A 17,649-nucleotide genomic window follows, 5' to 3' on the forward strand; every position below is an offset into this window, starting at 1 on the left:
GTTCAGAGACAAAGCTTTTTAGTATAACTATGATGGAAGAATTGGCAGCTCCTACTTTTTCTTTGTGTTGCAGTAACAAAACTAAATAAGTTTATTGGCATTAAAAATAGTCTTGTCAAATACAGATTTTAAAACAGAGCTGAAATACTTCAGTAATATGGAACATATAAATTCATAAGTAGACAAATAGCATGTTTAAAAGATATAATTCCTAATAAAATAGGACTTGAAAAAACTACTTATTTAGAGAGTAAAAATCTTGCTTTTGGCCAGGTGGGACATGAAAGCAGCTGATTCTTTTCTGAAAGGAAATGGGATAAGAAAAACCAGAGCAGCCCAGGTGTGAAGATGTTGCAATGTAAATTAAATAGGCTTGGCTTTGAGGGTATAGCAGTTACTTCTCACTTGGTCTAGGAGGCTGAGTTCATGGATTAAGTACTTTTTTCTTAACCATCTTTTAATTCTTACATAGGTTGTGTGGTGTGGAGGTTAACATCACCGTCCTGTCCTCTTCTAACCAAGCTAAGAGAACTAAACACTGAAGTAACTGATGTCACAAAACTCACTATTTCACTTGGTGAATTCTCAGATATAAATTCAAAATCTAGTGGCAGCAATTCTTCAATTGTGGTTAGTATTTTTAGTCTTTTATTGCTATAATAACTAAAGGTCAATCAAAATGGTTTATATTTTCAGGGCTTTTGTTCTTTTACAAAATCCTGTGGCCTTAATTAAGGCATCTGCCCATGATTAATTTATTTAACTCAAAGTTGGTTAATGTAGCTTGCTCCTTCCTGTTATAGCACGTCAGAGGGTATGTAGTCATTGTGCTTAACAAACTAGTTAAACAATTCTGCTTTAGTAGTGAAATTTTTCAGGTAGGTTTATTTGGTCAATGCTTTTGGGTATTTTGAAAGGCTTTTTATTTTATATTTATTGCAGTTGTCTGGACAGAGACCAGTTTTTCCCAAAATACTAAGGAAGTATTTGTTGGAAGAGATCAGATCTTCTAACTCACAGTTTCCTGTGAGAAAAGTTTTTTACCAGTTTCTGAAAAAGCAAACAGAACACGTCCTTTTCAAAAATAAAAAACAAGGTTAGTGATGTATATAACTAAAACTACTGATATAGAAACAAGTAAATTTCAGGACAATTTAAATGTTTTTAAAAATATATAAATCGAAACATGATCTGAATAAAACTACAGTAATCTTATTTGGGTCATTGTGATTAAAGTATTTCTAAAATTTTAGGAAACAGTGAGAAATGTACTGTATCAGTACATTTGAAGTCTTGAAATGATGTAATGCATTTTATTCTTTGTTCATTAGTATGCATGAAAGAACATGAAACTACAAATTCTGAACTAGATCAAATGCATTCTGAAAATCAGGAAGAAACCAAGAGGAAAAGAAAAAGACCCGAAGACCACAAATCAAAACGAAGAAAACAAATTGATAATGCAGAGACTGAATTAAAATCCAAAACTCCCAAGAGCATAGTTACCCAAGTATCCTGCATAAAGCAAGCAGACACAGAAAAAGTAACACATATGGAAACAAATAAACCCCAGAAATCTGATGTTAAAACAATAGAAGACAGTGAACTTGGATCAAAATTAAACCCTGTCTCTGGTAACTTTTTACATTTGCTACTTAAATTCTTAGAACATGCTTTCATACTATTAAGTAGGGGGGGAGGGATAGCTCAGTGGTTTGAGCATTGGCCTGCTAAACCCAGGGTTGTGAGTTCAATCCTTGAGGGGGCCACTTGGGGATCTGGGGCAAAATCAGTACTTGGTCCTGCTAGTGAAGGCAGGGGGCTGGACTCGATGACCTTTCAAGGTCCCTTCCAGTTCTAGGAGATGGGATATCTCCATTAAAAAAAAAAAGTGAATGGACCTAGATGGGGCTCATGGAATCCACACAGTGTGCTGCAGAGAACAGTTCCAAACGGTCTCTTTGGCAGATCCACAGGGGGAATGGAGGAGAGTTGGGAATCTCGTCAAATGGATGAGCCACTCTGGAGATAATGACTTAACCACAGAATGGAGTGATTTAAATCAAGCCAGTATAAATCATGATTTAAATTACTTGCTTTACTTTTTAAATATTGACTTCAGTCAGGTTGAGACTTTGTAAAACTAACTTGAAAATTTGTACTATTGCAACATTAGATGAAAATTTGTAATGAATTAAATTATAAATGCTGTTTTATTGTTGTTTTTTTGTAAATGTTACTACTGGTAGGATATCCTACTTGAATTTTACAAAATGGCTATAGTTTTGTAACAGGCAACCAAACTACTGAAAATTAAGGCCATCATCCTGCAAATAGGTTTGTAATTTTACTCACCTGAATAGTGCCATTAACTTAATTGCAAACCCTGATGGAGGAGCTTTCTTGACATGTGGAAGTTCAGTATATCAGAAGGTAGTGTTGGCTGCAAATGTAGCAGAGGTTATTTGCTTATCAATTTTGTGTTAATTTGTGCTGTTCTTACAGCAACGATATTAATGAGGTCCTAGATTTGTCTTTTTCACTGTAAATAATCATTTTAAATGTGAAACTTTTTTGCAGGAAAAAAAATCTTTCAGTAAAATCTGAAATTCTATTGACCACTAGGAAACTAGTTAAAGAAACAAAATATCCACTATAGAAAGACTATATGAAATGGGAAGAAAGTAAAGAACTAGTAACATGCAAATAAAATAGCCAATTTTAATTAAAAATATTGTCACTGATTTTTTAAAAATAACTAACTATTTTCATCCTGCTTAGCCCCATGTGTATGTGTACGCACACGTACATTATTAGGCCCAATAAAGGGGTAGCTGGGTGAAATTTAATGGTCTATGATATGGATATCCCTTCTGGTCTTAAACTCTATGAATCTATGCATAGAGACTGTCATGAACTTGGATGTTTGTGTGTGCATGATCCTCCAACAGTGTGAATTCTGTTCTTTCTTTTTCTTTGCCTTTACCCCCCAACTTTCATGTAGTCCCCTGCACATAGCCCACTTACTCAGGCTGTGAGCAACGACCAGCGTTTGACTCTAAGCACTTGTTGAGAAGTGTCTTGGCTCTTTTTTGCTTGTGTGAGTTGATCCATTTTCCCCATCTTATTCTCTTAATTCCAGTGTTCCTCCAAAAAGCCTGTTATAAAATAATCATAAAATTGAACTCAACTTGCTTAGTTTTTCTAGATGCAGAAATGTTTAAAATGGACAATTTCTATTTTCTGTGCTATAGGTGGTGAAAAGGAAGATGTGCTCTGGACAGAAAAATATCAACCTCAGGACTCCAGTGAACTTATAGGGAACTCAACAGAAATAAAAAAGTTACACAGGTCAGATATGAGAAAATGTATCCTATTGTAAACATATCATTGATTTTAATGAGGATTTTTGAGACTGTCCCACGTGGCATTCTCATAAGCAAGCCAGGGAACTGTGGCCTATACTAAATTACTATAAGGTGGATGCAATACTGGTTTAAAGACCATACTCAGAATAGTTATCAATAGTTCACTGTCAGATTGGGAGGATGTCCCACAAGGGTCTGTCCTGGGTACAGTACCATTCAATAGTTTCATTAATGGTTTGGATAACAGAGTGGAAAGTATGCTTATGAAATTTGCAGATGACATCAAGGTTGGACAGGTTAAATATTTAAAAAAAAAATTCTAACTATAAGGATAGTTAAGCACTGGAATAAGTTCCAATGGAAGTTGTAGAATCCACATTGTTGGAGATTTTTAAAAACAAGGTAGACAAACATCTGTGAGGGATGGTCTAGGTATACTTGGTCCTGCTTCAGTGCAGGGGGCTAGATGACCTCCTGAGGCCCCTTCGAGCCTTACATTTTTATGATTGTTGTCTTAAAATAATTCTGAACATCACAATACTTGGGGTCTTTTTTAAGGTCTGCAGTGTTTAGTATTGTGTTGCAATAAGATTTTTGCAATACTGTGGAAACAAGCTTAATGCCAATTGATATAAAACGATCTGCTATCCCTAAGTTATTTTATGGTAGTGCAGGGGTCGGCAACCTTTGAGTGGTGTGCCGACTGTTCATTTATTCACTCTAATTTAAAGTTTCACGTGCCGGTAATACATTTTAACGTTTTTAGAAGGTCTCTTTCTCTAAGTCTATAATATATAACTAAACTATTGTTGTATGTAAAGCAAATAAGGTTTTTAAAATGTTTAAGAAGCTTCATTTAAAATTAAATTAAAATGCAGAGCCCCCCGGACCGGTGGCCAGGGCCCGGGCAGTATGAGTGCTACTGAAAATCAGCTCGCGTGCCACCTTCGGCACACGTGCCATAGGTTGCCTACCCCTGTGGTAGCGTTTTGGAGTCTAAATCAGGATTGGGGCCTTCTGGCACTAAAGCACAACAGACACTGAATTTCTAGATTGGATTCTGGATGGAGTGAAATGTTTCCAATATTCAGGCTTGCTAGTATTTCAATAAACTTAATTTTGTCAGATTGATAGCAGTGGGGACTGAAATCTTTTATTTATACACAATGGGCATAACATGTGCAACAGGAGTCAGAGCTCTCCCATGGTTTTTTACACACATGCCTCAACCTGACAAATATATTATAAAATGGAGATTATTCTCAGGATGGAGGATGGTTTAGTCCTCATGATCATCCAATCCTTTTTGCTCTTCTTTTGACACTGCCTAGATGGGTGCTAGTTATTGTGGTGGCTCTTCTGATAGGGACGCCTAATTTTTTGGTTGCATCTATCAATGCAGTTTCCCAGCACTTGTCCCCTAATGATGAAACTGCCTCCACAATTCATGTCTCAGAGACCATCAAATAATTGTTTTATGGTAATGATTTTTGTCACAACCATTTGTGCTATATTAGAACTTTTCACTTAGGATGCAAATGAAAGGCTCTGTATTTTAAACAAATGGTAACTAATTGCAGCCCAGGTCGCGTGGTGACTAAAAGATGTTATCTGACAAGTGTTTTTGAGGACCTGTAGTAAACCTAATTGATCTTATCATACTCCTAGATAAGTCTGTGACTCAACACCACTAGGACTAACAGCAATCTTTGTGAAAAGACTGTACCTTTAAAATGCATGTTTAATATTTAGACCATCCTCTGTAATCATGGTAGTTTGTCAGTTTTAGTAATAGCATCAATTGTGCCTTAACAGTAAAATGCAATGTTTCTGGGGAATGAATAATTCAGATTGTGAATGCAACAAAACCCTAACAAAGACATACATTGAGTGTTTTACTAAAAACCATTTACTTTAGAATAATAAACTGTTAATCGATCTGTTTGATCAGTCTCACTATTCTCTGTGGTTTATTTCAAATACTTCTTTGAAAAAAATGAATATAATTGTTTCTACAATTAGCTTGAATAAATGGAGAGTGAAGAAGGAATCCTTGAAAAGAGTTCTGAACTATTCCATCTGAACTTGGGTCAGTTTGAGTTATATTTAATATCTCTCTTCTGGGTTTTTTTTCTGCAGTTGGCTGAAAGAATGGAAAAAAAGAGCTGATTGGGAGGAAAAAAGAAATCAGAAGAATGAAAAAGATGACACAGAGAGTCAGCAAGGTGCTGGAATTTTTCCACATTTTGCAAAATACTGACTTTAAAAGACATGCACTCTTTGTTTGAAAAATATTTTAAATTGTTTTTTTGAAATATGGAAAGTATTCTATGTTCACACTGTCTTATTTCCCTCTGATGTGAAATGGCTAGAATTGATAATGGTTAAAATGATTATTAAATTGTTTCCTTTGGTTGAAATAATTGTGTAGATGCTATGGACAGCATGGATTTTAAAGATGACAAATCTGAGAGTGAGGAAGAGAATACTCTCTGCAATACTGTGCTGATTACTGGCCCATCAGGGGTGGGAAAGACTGCTGCAGTGTATGCTTGTGCTCAGGAGCTTGGTTTTAAGGTTTGTTTTTAATCTGCTTTTCTAATTTGTATGTAGAAGTATAAAAATAACTTTTTAAATAAAAGGCACCTGAATTCCCTTTTAATAAATTATTCTTGCAGATATTTGAAGTGAATGCCTCTTGCCAGCGAAGTGGTAGACAGATCCTATCTCAGCTAAAGGAGGCTACTCAGTCTCATCAAGTGGACAAACAAGGTGTAAATGCACATAAACCTTGCTTCTTTAACAGTTGTAGCAGCACTAAGTCCCCGAGTAAGTGTGGCATTTATCTTACCTTTTCCTTTGAGGCCATCAGAAGGAAGCTAAAAGACATTCATATAAAAAGTGGTAAACTCAGTTTTGTCAGACTCTGAATGTTTTTGCTTCACTGGTTCAGGCCAAAAAAAACCACCCCACTCTATTTACTGAATTACACCGTTTTACAGTGACTTTTAATTTGATTATCCCCAATAATTATTTCTGCATTGTAGAATAAGTGCTGCAGCACTTGTATGGGATGTTAACCATAGGTGAATTGACAAAAAGAAGAAGAAAAGTAACTATGTGTACTGCTGCTTACGTTAGACTGTCTTGTACTACATACAAAATAGCTGAACGAAACCCTGTTGTCAGTTTACCTGAGAAGTATTTGAGAAGTTGAAGGCTAATGTAAACCTTGTCTTTCAGAAAAAATAAATTCTCCCAGGAAAGCTATTTCACCAAGAAAACCTCCACTTTCACCCAAAGGAACAGGATTAAAACGAAGTTTACCCCCTAAAACATTAGCAAATTATTTCAAAATATCTTCTAAGCCTGAGAGTAATGAAGAAATAGTAAAATCTCAAGCAAAAAACAAAGGTAGGTATTACTGTTTATAATGGGGTTATTCTGTCTGGGGTTGGAAAAATTGTTAGATTTTAAGATGCTGTAGTTCAAAAGGAATTTGGGGGAAGTTGTGTGGCCTGCGTTGTACAGGAGGTCAGATGAGAGGACCACAATGGTCCCTTTTTTCCTTAGAATCAATGAATCATACTGTGTAAACACCTTCAGAGACAATATAATGCAAGAGAGCATGATAAGCAAATGCATATCTATACCTTAAACCAGTGGTGGACAACCTGTGGCCTGCACCGCATCTCGCAGCTCCCATTGGCCGGGAACGGCGAACCGCAGCCACTGGGAGCTGCGGGTGGCCATGCCTGCAGACAGTCAAAATAACAAACTGTTTCACAACCCGCCAGCAGTTTACCCTAACGGGCCACGTGCAGCCGGCAGGTTGCCCACCACCGTTTTAAACTGTTTGTAGGCATTCTAACATCCCAACTATAGGCTAGCATGTATAGAAATGGATAACATGAAATATTGAGGAATAATAATCAGCTACGACAGAGACTAGACAAAGCACTAGAAAATACATTATTTGTATCATAGTAGTTCCTAGAGGCCCCATCCAAAATTGGGGCCCCTTTCTTTAGGTGCTGTATGAACACATAATAGGAAAGGGTCCTTCCCTGGAAAGGCCCAGTTACTGCAAACACTTAGGGCATGGCTACACTAGAGAGTTTACATGGGCACAGCTGTAAGCTCTCTAATGTAGCCGCTCTAAATTGAGGGGGAGAGCGCTCCCGTCAGCTTAATTATTCTAGCGCCCGGGAGCAGCAGAAGCTATGTTGGCAGGAGAAGCTCTCCCGCCGACATAGCACTGTCCACACTGGCGCTTATGTCAGTGTAACTTATGACGCTTGGGGGGTGACTTATATATGTGCTTTACAAAGTGAGTAGCCCCATTGACTTCAATAAGACTGTTCACTTGTGGAAAGTTAAGCAAGTGTTTGTCTTCGCAGGACTGGGCCTATGTATTCTGATAAAGAATAGGAGAAAGAAAGCATTACAGCAACCAACAATCCTGCATGGACTAGATATCCTAATGAGTTTCTCCTATCTAATTTTTATTTTTAAGAGTTAATGCACCTTGGGCAGTCAGCATTTCCCAAATAGTCAGTAATCCCCAGGAACCTATGCAGATCATTGTCCTCTAGAGACATCAGAAAAGAAAATAGGTGTGTTTGAATATTTATGTTGATGCAGTTGTTTTTTTTTCCCCCACTTCATACGTACAGGGCATTGCTAGGGGAACTAATGCATTGTACAGTTGCCTATTAAACTGCTTGAATCATCTTTTAACTTTACATTAATCTTATGGCTCATTCTCTGTCTATATGCAGCAAATACTCAGAATTCCACTAAAGAAAAAGTGGATATTCAAACTAAGTCAACAAGCAAGGAAGTGGGAGGAGAGGAACCCAACAAAAAAAATGCAACATCTCTGATACTCTTTGAAGAGGTAAAACTTAAATGTGTCACTGATGTGAAAAATAAATATGACTGAAATATTAATTTAAGTATAAGGATTATTATCCATCTTTAAACTAATTCAGCTAGAGGTCATTTCACCCATATAGGTATTTCTGAACCAGACTTGCAAAAATTATCCCAGATGAAAAATGTATTAATTTTGTACCACGATGATTAAGAGTGAATAAACCTACTTATATATTTATCCACCCATCAAAAAGTTACTCAGAGTATGTAAATTGACAAATAAAATTTTGCAAGGCTGTTCTAAACTAAATTTCTTTAATTCTGTCAAACCTATTAGATTCTTATTTAGAACCATAAATACAATGTGTGAAGTTTGTTTTTTAAATTCTCCAAGTACCAAATAATGTTGAAAGCATTTCGAAGCAGGCATTAAAAGATTTTTTTTTTTCTTTTTTTCATATTTTAACATAAAGAGCTGAATGGCTTTTATGACACTTCCTCCACACCTATCCCTCTCCCCCAAATAAAAATAAAATTTTGTTTTGGTTTAGAATGAGCGTGGGAAACTACAGCTCAAAATGTAATTTGGAGAAAGTTAGTGCCCTAACAATAACATCACTACTACAATGCTATGAAATATTGCAAAACTTGAACATATAAGACTTTTGTCCTAAAAGCTTTAGGTACAAACTAGTGGGTTTTATTTGTAGCAACTATATTTCCTTAGCTTCACTGTGTTTAGGTGAAAATTATATTAATGGTAAAAGCTGGACACTTAAAATAAACTACATGATTTTCCATAACTATGAAACTATTACTAAACATTTTCCACTTTATTTGTACTTTCTATAGGTTGATATAATATTTGATGAAGATGCTGGGTTTCTAAGTGCAATAAAGACATTCATGGCCACTGCAAAGAGGCCTGTAATTCTTACTACAAATGGTGAGTAATACTTATTTCAGTAATGGGACTCTGCAGATGTAAGGGTCCACCTGGATAAATCTGATTACAGTATCAGGGTCAGATAGATTAGGATGGAAACATTAATGCAAAGTTAATGTGTCTGGCGTTCTCTATTGAAACAGTAACTGTGTTTTTATATTTACAAAGGATTATTTTACAAATGGTATATTTGAATATTAAGGTGAAGACATTACTGTTTTCTTGATGGCTGCTTTAAAAAATAAGGAAAAATAGTTCTGAAGATAAAATTTCACAAGGTTTAATTTTGTATCTTTTGTGTAGATCCAACTTTTAGTTTAATGTTTGATGGTTACTTTGAAGAAATCAACTTTAAAACACCCTCTTTGGTAAGTCTTAATCTTTTGTAATACAGATAATGTTAATATATTTTAGTTTAGGATTTAATTAGCATAACTGAAAACCTAAAATTTGAGTTTGTAACTTTTAATTTGTAGGTTTAACAAGTTATATGTAATCCATTATATTACCACAGAAAATGGATTACTTTTCACTTCTGTACAAGGATTTATTTTCAGACTAAAGTAAACAATTTCATACAAGATACAGAATATTTTATATCTGTAGAAGTTCCATTTTAAAGACTTGATTTTGCCAAAATTAGTGTCAGTCACTGAAAGAACCCTACTGCAGGGTATTTATATAAAAGAAACAGCCCAATATGATGTTATATATATAATATATACTGGCAAATAGTTTTAATTAAGGCCAAATGTATATTAAAAAAACTATTTTTTAAAAACTTCAAAAAAAATTAAAATCAGACTTGAATCTAATTTTTGAAAATAAAATATTTTTGTTCTTTTCCCTTCACTTTCCAGTCTTTGGATTTTAAATCTGCTAGACCACCTGCTGATAAGAGTTAATGGAAAGAAAATCCTCTAGGCCAAATGTTGCTCTGTAAATACTACTGATCGTGGGGGCCCTCCATAGTAATGAAAGAGGTCACCGTTAGGTGTTGAAGGAGCCCATGCAGAAGAATTTACACTCCCATTTGCTGTGAAGTCCAGTATGGTGATGCCTCCTTCTGTGTTCACACAGTAGGAATTAGAGTTGGGTTTGAGGATCACCATTCTGTCTACCAGCAATTTTAGTCCTCTTCGCCAGAGAGAACACTAGATAGGAGGGAATTTCTTGGCATGTTACAGTATACAAAAGTAATTTGCTTCTAGTGTGAGTAGCCATGGTCTGAATGGATAATTGTGTTGTCTTTCAACGGGTTTTTCTCATATGTTTTATTCTAGGTAAACGTAGCTAGCTATCTACAAGTGCTCTGTTTGGCTGAGAATCTACGAACGGATTTAAAAGACTTTGCCACTTTGTTAACCACAAATAACTGTGACATCAGACAAAGTGTTCTTTATCTACAATTTTGGGTTAGGAGCGGAGGTGGATGCTTGAAAGAAAAAAGTTTAGCACTTCATGGTAAGTTGATCTAATTTTAAAGAACGGCCATAATATAACAAATTAAGATTCATTCTAAGATGAAGAATCTTTCACTTTTTATGAAACAGTTCTTAAAATACCATTGAATATGTGGCAGTTTTCTGACAGAAGTCTAGACAATCAACAATTTTATTTTAGGCTTTTTTCTCACAGTATATTTACAACAATTAAGGGACTGGAAGTTTTGACATCTGCATTTATTGCACCTGTTTATTGCCCTTCACAATTGTGTCTGAGATTAAGGCTTTTCATGGTTATTACCTCTTCTCATTCTTCTTATGCGCTACAAGAGTGGGCAGAGCAGAGAGCCAACCTAGTTCCTTCTCAGCATAGGGAGTTAGGCAGCCATGATTATAGGCACTTCGGACTGCAGTAGACCAACACAGGAGTGCTGCTTGTGCTCTTGGAGATTAAACTGGAGGAGGAGGGAAGGGGAAAAAAGGAGAGGGGCGGGGGCTGGGAAGGTATGGATAAGATAACAGACTGGGAGAAAGGAAGAAGGGGGAAAAGGCAAAACCTGGCCCCAAAAGGAAGTGAGGATTTTCAGTGGATGAGGAAGAGTCTGGGTAGGTCTAAAGTGCGATTTAAAATCCATGACTAGCCATGCCAGCAGGCTTGGGCTAAGGGGCTAGTTAACTGAAGTGTAGATGGTCTTTGGGCTTGGGCTGCACCCCGGGCTCTAGGATTCTGAGGGATTGGAGGGTCCCAGCCTGAATGTATACATGGCAATTAAACAGCCCCTTAGCCTGCGCTCAGCAGCTCAAGTCAGCTGGCTCAGGCCAGCCTTTGAGTGTCTAATCGCAGTGTAGATATACCCTAAAGGGGGACAGAAGGAGCAAGAGGCAGAGATTGAGTGGATTGCTTACAATGGAGAGGTAGCAAAGGAGGAAGAAGGGGAAGGGAGAGATTTGGAAGAGTGAACAAACATGGGTAAGGGGACGTCAGTAATTGGAAAGTCAGTAATATTCAAAATTACAGTAAGAAGTCAAAATATAAATAGGATTTATTTTTTTAGCATGCAAAAGAATGACCTGAGACAACAAAGGGATAATTTAAGCACTGAATTTTCATGCACAACTTGTTTATTTTATAAGTAAAACCTAATATCTTCTGTGTAGTAGGAGGAGAGGAGCCAGAAGGAACAGATCAGATAACTTGTACTGAAAACACTGGTTCCGACCATGATCTTCCTCAAACTGAGATGGAGCTTCCAAAATGCGATACTGGCTTCATAGAGACTTTGCTTGGCCTTAAGAACATCTTTTTGCCTTCAGAAGATTTGTTTTCATTTCTTAAGGTATCTTCATGATTAGGTCTGGTTGCTAATATTTTTGAATTAATTTTATCTGAAACATATGTGGATTTGCTATAGCTCTTTATATGTTCTGATGATTTTCTGTAGCATTTATAGCAAACACAATGGCTAAACATTTTTGTAAGATAACAGTCTTCAAAAGGTCTGCTTCAGGGATTATGTAAAACCCAAATTGGGAAATCCTCAGTAACCCAATAATATACAATCCCTTGGCTGATTACTATTGAGGTGTATGTGAATAGGCAGCTTTATGTAATAACATACTGTGGTTCATATTTCATTTATTAAAACAATTATGGTAATACATTGTTTTTACAGCATAAAATCACAACAACAGAAGAATGGAGTAAACTGATACAGCTGCTCACAGAGTTCCAGATGAAGAAAGTCGATTTTATATATAGTAACCTTGAATTTATTCTGCCTTTACCAGTTCATGTTCTTCCAGGGCCAACACACAATTCTAATCCTTCATTTAAAAGGACTACAGCAAATTCTTCATATGACATACCTCTTGATAGTGATTACTCTGAAAAAGCTACCCCTGTCAAAAAGCCTAAAAGGATGAAGCACCAGAGAAAGATTGCTTTATTGGATGATAGTGATTTATTTGATACTGAATTGAACTACTCTGCTGAATTTATAACTTTGCCATCAGACATTCCTGAATCATGCTTGGAAGAAAACAAAGTTGGATTAAAATTTACGATGAACGAAAAAGAAAAACAATTCAACACTGAAATCCCGGAAAGGAAAAAAAGCTCTGCTCTTGCGTCTCATTGTCTAAATTCACTAACTGAATTTGTGGAGAACATGTCTTTCTTAGATTGCTGCCTAAACACTAATGTAATGAAACCAAAAGAGTTTTGTAAAAATGAAGGGTTTAATTGGACAAATGGCAAGATTAAAAATGGTCTTTCTGATGAGTTTAGTACAGAAAATATTGATTGGTGGAGTTCTCAAAGCTGTAGTGAACTAAAGGCAGTCGTAGAAGCACTCAGTTTTAATAAGTGCTCTACTAGTATTTCACAAAGCATGGAAGCCTCCTTGAACCCCTGTAAAACACTAGGAAGAGATCAAATTGAGGAAATTACTCTGCATATTTCAAAAGACAGAAATGATGTATACTTTGGTCAATCAGCTGATCTAAGGTAAGACTAAAACCTCACTAACATACATTGCAATGCAGTACAAATATCAGCTGGGGAGGGGAAGGATTCACCAGCCCTCATCCCACTAATATTTGTACTGTTTCTTAGATGTGGACTTGTGCATAAAAACAAATGGCCCAGTATGCCTATTGTTAATTTTTTGTACACCTCAGAAAGGACAGTGGCAAGATATTTTTCATTTTTAAGAACTTTTTTTTTCTAATACTAATCTATACTTAAGATTTTTTTTTTTAAGTCCTCCATTGTTTTGAATCAACTGGTTATAATAAGCTTGCTCATGAGTGTTAGCACTATTCTGGTCTGCTATAAAAATTGAGTATTTGCCAGGAAAAGACCACACATTTTAGAGAATTAAGTGGAATAGGCAAACTGATGCTGCCTGCAAGCCTAATCCTGCAAGCTCTTATGCATGTGCATAACTTTACTCATGTGAATAGTGTCATTGTGAGTCCAAATTACATGCATATCTTTTGCAGGATTGGGGCCTGAGACCATTAAAACTAGATCAAATGTGGATATTTTTGTAGTATGTCTTCTAAAATCAAGAGAAGAAAAACTTTGAATATGGCATTAGAGCAAATTGTCTTTATTAATGTTAACAAGTATTAATATAAAGGTTTGATTTTAGTCTAAAACAGAGTAATCACCTATTATACCAACTTCTGTCACATATGGTAAAGAATACTTAACTACTTAACTAATTACTGTAAAAATAGATACATGGAGAAATAAATCTTCTAGCCATTCCAAATTGTTTTAAAACAAGTCACTCTGCCTGATTGAGCTCAAATGTAAAAATGTGTTGACATGTATTTAGATGGTATCAAAATGACACAAAGGTCTAAAACGGGCACACGTTGTGACATGAAAAAATTAGTGAGAGATAGTGTGAAGCCTCTATTCTGGCTAGCCCCAACACAGGGCACTTTGCTGCCAAGAACAGGTGTAGAGGGGTGTGTGTGTGTGTGTGTGTGTGTGTGTGTGAGTAACATAAATGAGGACCATGCCTAGAAAGACCTCCCTCAAAACTTCTTTTCACGGATGAACTTGGAGAATCTGCAGAGCAGAGAGCTTCTGTCTTGTGGTCCCTCCTCTGGCTGTGGCTTTTTTTGGGGCTGGGGAGGGGAGTCTACACACAGCCTACAAGTCAGATTTTGATCCTAAGATTCCTGGAGTCATAAGATGATTTAGTACTGTGTAATAGTCATAGTTTGGGGCATTTTTGGATAGTGACCAGACATGCCAAACCCGCAAAAAAAAAAACAGAAATTGGGCTTGTTTTTGGCTTAAGTGGCTTGTAGCTTGTCGCTGCTTTTTTTTTTTTTTTTTTTTTTTAATCGGCTCCCAGCAAGGGGGGGAGAGAGTCTGGGGTGCACAGCAGGCCCACCACAGTCCCAGACTGCACACTGGGGGGATCTAGTCACAGAGTGTTGGGGTTCTTAGGGATTGGCTTGTTTTGACCTTGTTTTGAAATGGGATTAGCTTGATTTTTTTAGCTTATTGTGAAAGCTGGGTGCCTATTCACTGCATGAAAGTTGGCAACTGTTATTTCTGTGGAGTTTTAAATCAGTGTTTTTGATCCTCATGGAGTTATACTGGTACTTTTGTGTGTTTGAACAAGAAATAATAAGGATTCATTCTCCTTCTTTTCAGCATTCACAGAAAAGCCCAGAAGAGGCTGGAAATCATCAAAACTGTATTTTCCACTAGAACTCCTTTAAGCCTGGTTAACAGGCAAGCTAGTATAACTGAATACCTGCCCACCCTCCGCAATATTTGTAGGTCAGAGAAACTTAAAGAACAAGGGAAGACTAAAAGAAGGTAGGTTTAGGTTTACCCTAATCTCTGTTACATTTTAGCATGATAGTGTTTAGTAAACTTTAGAGACATTTATCAAGTAACTTCATCAAATGAATGCATGAACAGTTTGTCTCTTAAATGTGCTGCATTCAAAATCATTGCCTAATTTTTGAAAATGGACATTATCAATCCTCTTCTGTTCACTCTGATTTCTTTTGACAGGTTCCTGCATTATCTTGAAGGAATTCATCTTGAAATACCCAAAGAAACAGTTTACAGTCTGGCAGCTGACTTCCCTTAAAATATTTTATACGAGTAGTGTCTTGTACAGACTGGTCTATATGGTACTTTGATTTTACCATATCATTTAGTTTTTATTGTATATTCAAAGAGTGATTTGTATATTAAATCTTTGAGTATTTAAAAATGCAAACTGTATATTTCTGCTGTGATAGTATTGCATTCCACAATCCAAATGTGGGTTCTTTTGGTGCTTCTATCTACTCCAAGTGTGTTCAAAAGCATTTAGTCTATCTGTGCACCTTTCGGGACCACTTTATAATTCTTTCCTCTGATTGCTGCCCTAAAGGTGCACTTTCCATTAAGGAGAATTAATCCATGTATTGGGTAGCAAGAGGTGTTTGAGTAATGAACCATTGCCACAAGTTCCACTTAAAGAAAGTGTTTTTCCATGAGAAGACTGCTTCATTGGCATAGGCAGTGATTTCAGCCTGGATCTTCAAAAGAGTTGCCAAATAATCTGCCTGATGCAAGACTTTTGTAAAAACTGTAAGCCTCTAACTAATCACAATAATATATTAGGAAAAATTGAGTAAAAAATGCTTAAAATGAAATAAATTTAAGTACTGTGCCTCATAATTTGCATATTTGTATACCTCAGTTTCATTTTATTCCATGCATTTTATTTACAGTTGCCAGGCCAGTATGTTTATCTTAAATGGGGAGAAAATGTTTACTATAGTCTGAGATGGGGCCCAAACAGATTAGGCAAAATTTTGTAAATAACACTTCTGTATCTGTATTACTTCTGAATTATTTAGTAACATATAACTTCTGGTAATCTTGTATATTGTGTTCTATTTTTTTATATTGTATTTTATATTTGAAAGACTTCAGCCCAGTTACCTGAGGTTAAAATCTGTTTTATATCTGAAAGGAAATAAATTTGTGGGTGAGACCTTGGTACAACTCTTTATATTCTGGCAGTATGATAGGTAAGATTTAAAATGTAATCTAAACCCCCTGCCTTTTATCACCTGAAAGTATTTTTTTTTCTAAATGATACATTTATTTAAATACCCTCTTTTCATAGCCAATATCACGTTTGGACGGTTGCTCTAAAGACTGACATGTAAGGTTCAGTATAGGGACACAAAATTGCACATCAATTCATTAGACATTCCTATAACTTTTGAGGAGACCGGTTGTTTTAGCACCCTCTCGCTGCTTTTTCACCCTACATTTTCCTGGCTTCTTTCTATTATAGTTAATTTCTGAACACGTTTATGACAAAGTAAATTGTTATTTTAAGATGAGTGCAGGATTTCAAGCAACAGAATGCGGGTGTATATTTATTAAATGGTAGCTAAACAACTCTTAAGTTTTGTATCAAGGGTCTAAACGCACTAGATATTTTAAATATCAATTGATTCTGTACAGTTTTGTAAAGAATAAAATATGCCCACTGTTTGTAAATGTGTACTTATCTTCACAATGTCTACTGTATACGGTTATTTATGTAGCTATAACCCATTTAAAGGTTTTAATACTACACAAATCCTAATCCTATTTCAGATTATTTATTCTTAGGTTTAGAAAGTATGCTTGTTTTTTGGTAACACAAAAAAAGCCACAAATGTTCAAAGTTTTTCAGGTGCTTCCTCTACCCAGATGTGGGGGTAGTGTCCCTGGGTCCTCCTTGTGGGGAGGAAAGGGGAACATGCATTCCACATGGCCTTGGCGTAATGTTTGGTGTTACGGTTCTGGGCGAGCTCTCAACCACTCCCTCATTTATTACTCCTGGGGGAATTCTGTGCATGCGCAGATTTCATGTCCAGTGCAGAATTTTTTTCCCCCACAAAAAAATATTCCACCCAAGAAGTGCTGCAGTTCTGCCTTTTGCCTCCCCTCTCCCCACACACACTGCTTATGCCTCTAATGCTACTGATGGTGCACATAATGCTCCTGGAAGAACTCTGCACAATGCAGAATTTTGCAAAAATTAACGTGCGAGCAGAATTTCCTTTCCCCCACAGAAATGGGCTGCAGTGCTGCTAACTGCCACTAGGGACCAGTGAACACGGCGGAGCCCAGCTTGCCCACACAAGACACTGCTGGGGGGGAGGGAGAGAGAACTAGAGGGTTCCTGGCAGCTGCAGTTCCCAGCATGCCCTGAGGGAAGGAGAGGGCAGCATGTAGGCAACTCCATGCAAGCCTGGGATTGAGCATCAGGCTTTTTCTCCTGGATCTCTGGGAGGGAGGGGGACAGGCATCTGGGCAAGGAGGGCCGAGGAGGTGGTTTGGGTGTATTGGCTAGGGTGACCAGATAGCAAGTGTTAAAAATCCAAACACGGTGGGGTGTAATAGGTGCCTATATAAGGAAAAGCCCCCAAACTCAGGACATCTGGTCACCCTAGTGTGTGTGGGGGGAGGGAGGGGGGTTGT

General features: G+C 36.8%; 1 protein-coding gene across 2 annotated transcripts in view; it reads left to right on the plus strand.

Moving 5' to 3' along the window:
- The window catches only part of ATAD5 (ATPase family AAA domain containing 5), a 28,320-nt gene extending 11,558 nt beyond the window's left edge, over positions 1–16,762 (plus strand). For both annotated transcript variants that reach the window (XM_005282829.5, XM_065563538.1), the window contains exons 8-23: positions 473–630; positions 943–1,096; positions 1,332–1,634; positions 3,255–3,351; positions 5,508–5,593; positions 5,800–5,945; positions 6,047–6,197; positions 6,612–6,782; positions 8,150–8,268; positions 9,099–9,192; positions 9,496–9,560; positions 10,476–10,656; positions 11,796–11,974; positions 12,311–13,143; positions 14,818–14,985; positions 15,187–16,762. In XM_005282829.5, coding sequence (XP_005282886.1) covers positions 473–630; positions 943–1,096; positions 1,332–1,634; positions 3,255–3,351; positions 5,508–5,593; positions 5,800–5,945; positions 6,047–6,197; positions 6,612–6,782; positions 8,150–8,268; positions 9,099–9,192; positions 9,496–9,560; positions 10,476–10,656; positions 11,796–11,974; positions 12,311–13,143; positions 14,818–14,985; positions 15,187–15,265 — 2,984 coding nt within the window. In that variant the 3' untranslated portion in view covers positions 15,266–16,762. The remainder of the gene's footprint in view (positions 1–472; positions 631–942; positions 1,097–1,331; positions 1,635–3,254; positions 3,352–5,507; positions 5,594–5,799; positions 5,946–6,046; positions 6,198–6,611; positions 6,783–8,149; positions 8,269–9,098; positions 9,193–9,495; positions 9,561–10,475; positions 10,657–11,795; positions 11,975–12,310; positions 13,144–14,817; positions 14,986–15,186) is intronic.
- Positions 16,763–17,649: the final 887 nt, after the last annotated feature.

The sequence above is a fragment of the Chrysemys picta genome, chromosome 12 (assembly GCF_011386835.1).
Source record: "Chrysemys picta bellii isolate R12L10 chromosome 12, ASM1138683v2, whole genome shotgun sequence".
Lineage (NCBI taxonomy): Eukaryota > Metazoa > Chordata > Testudines > Emydidae > Chrysemys > Chrysemys picta.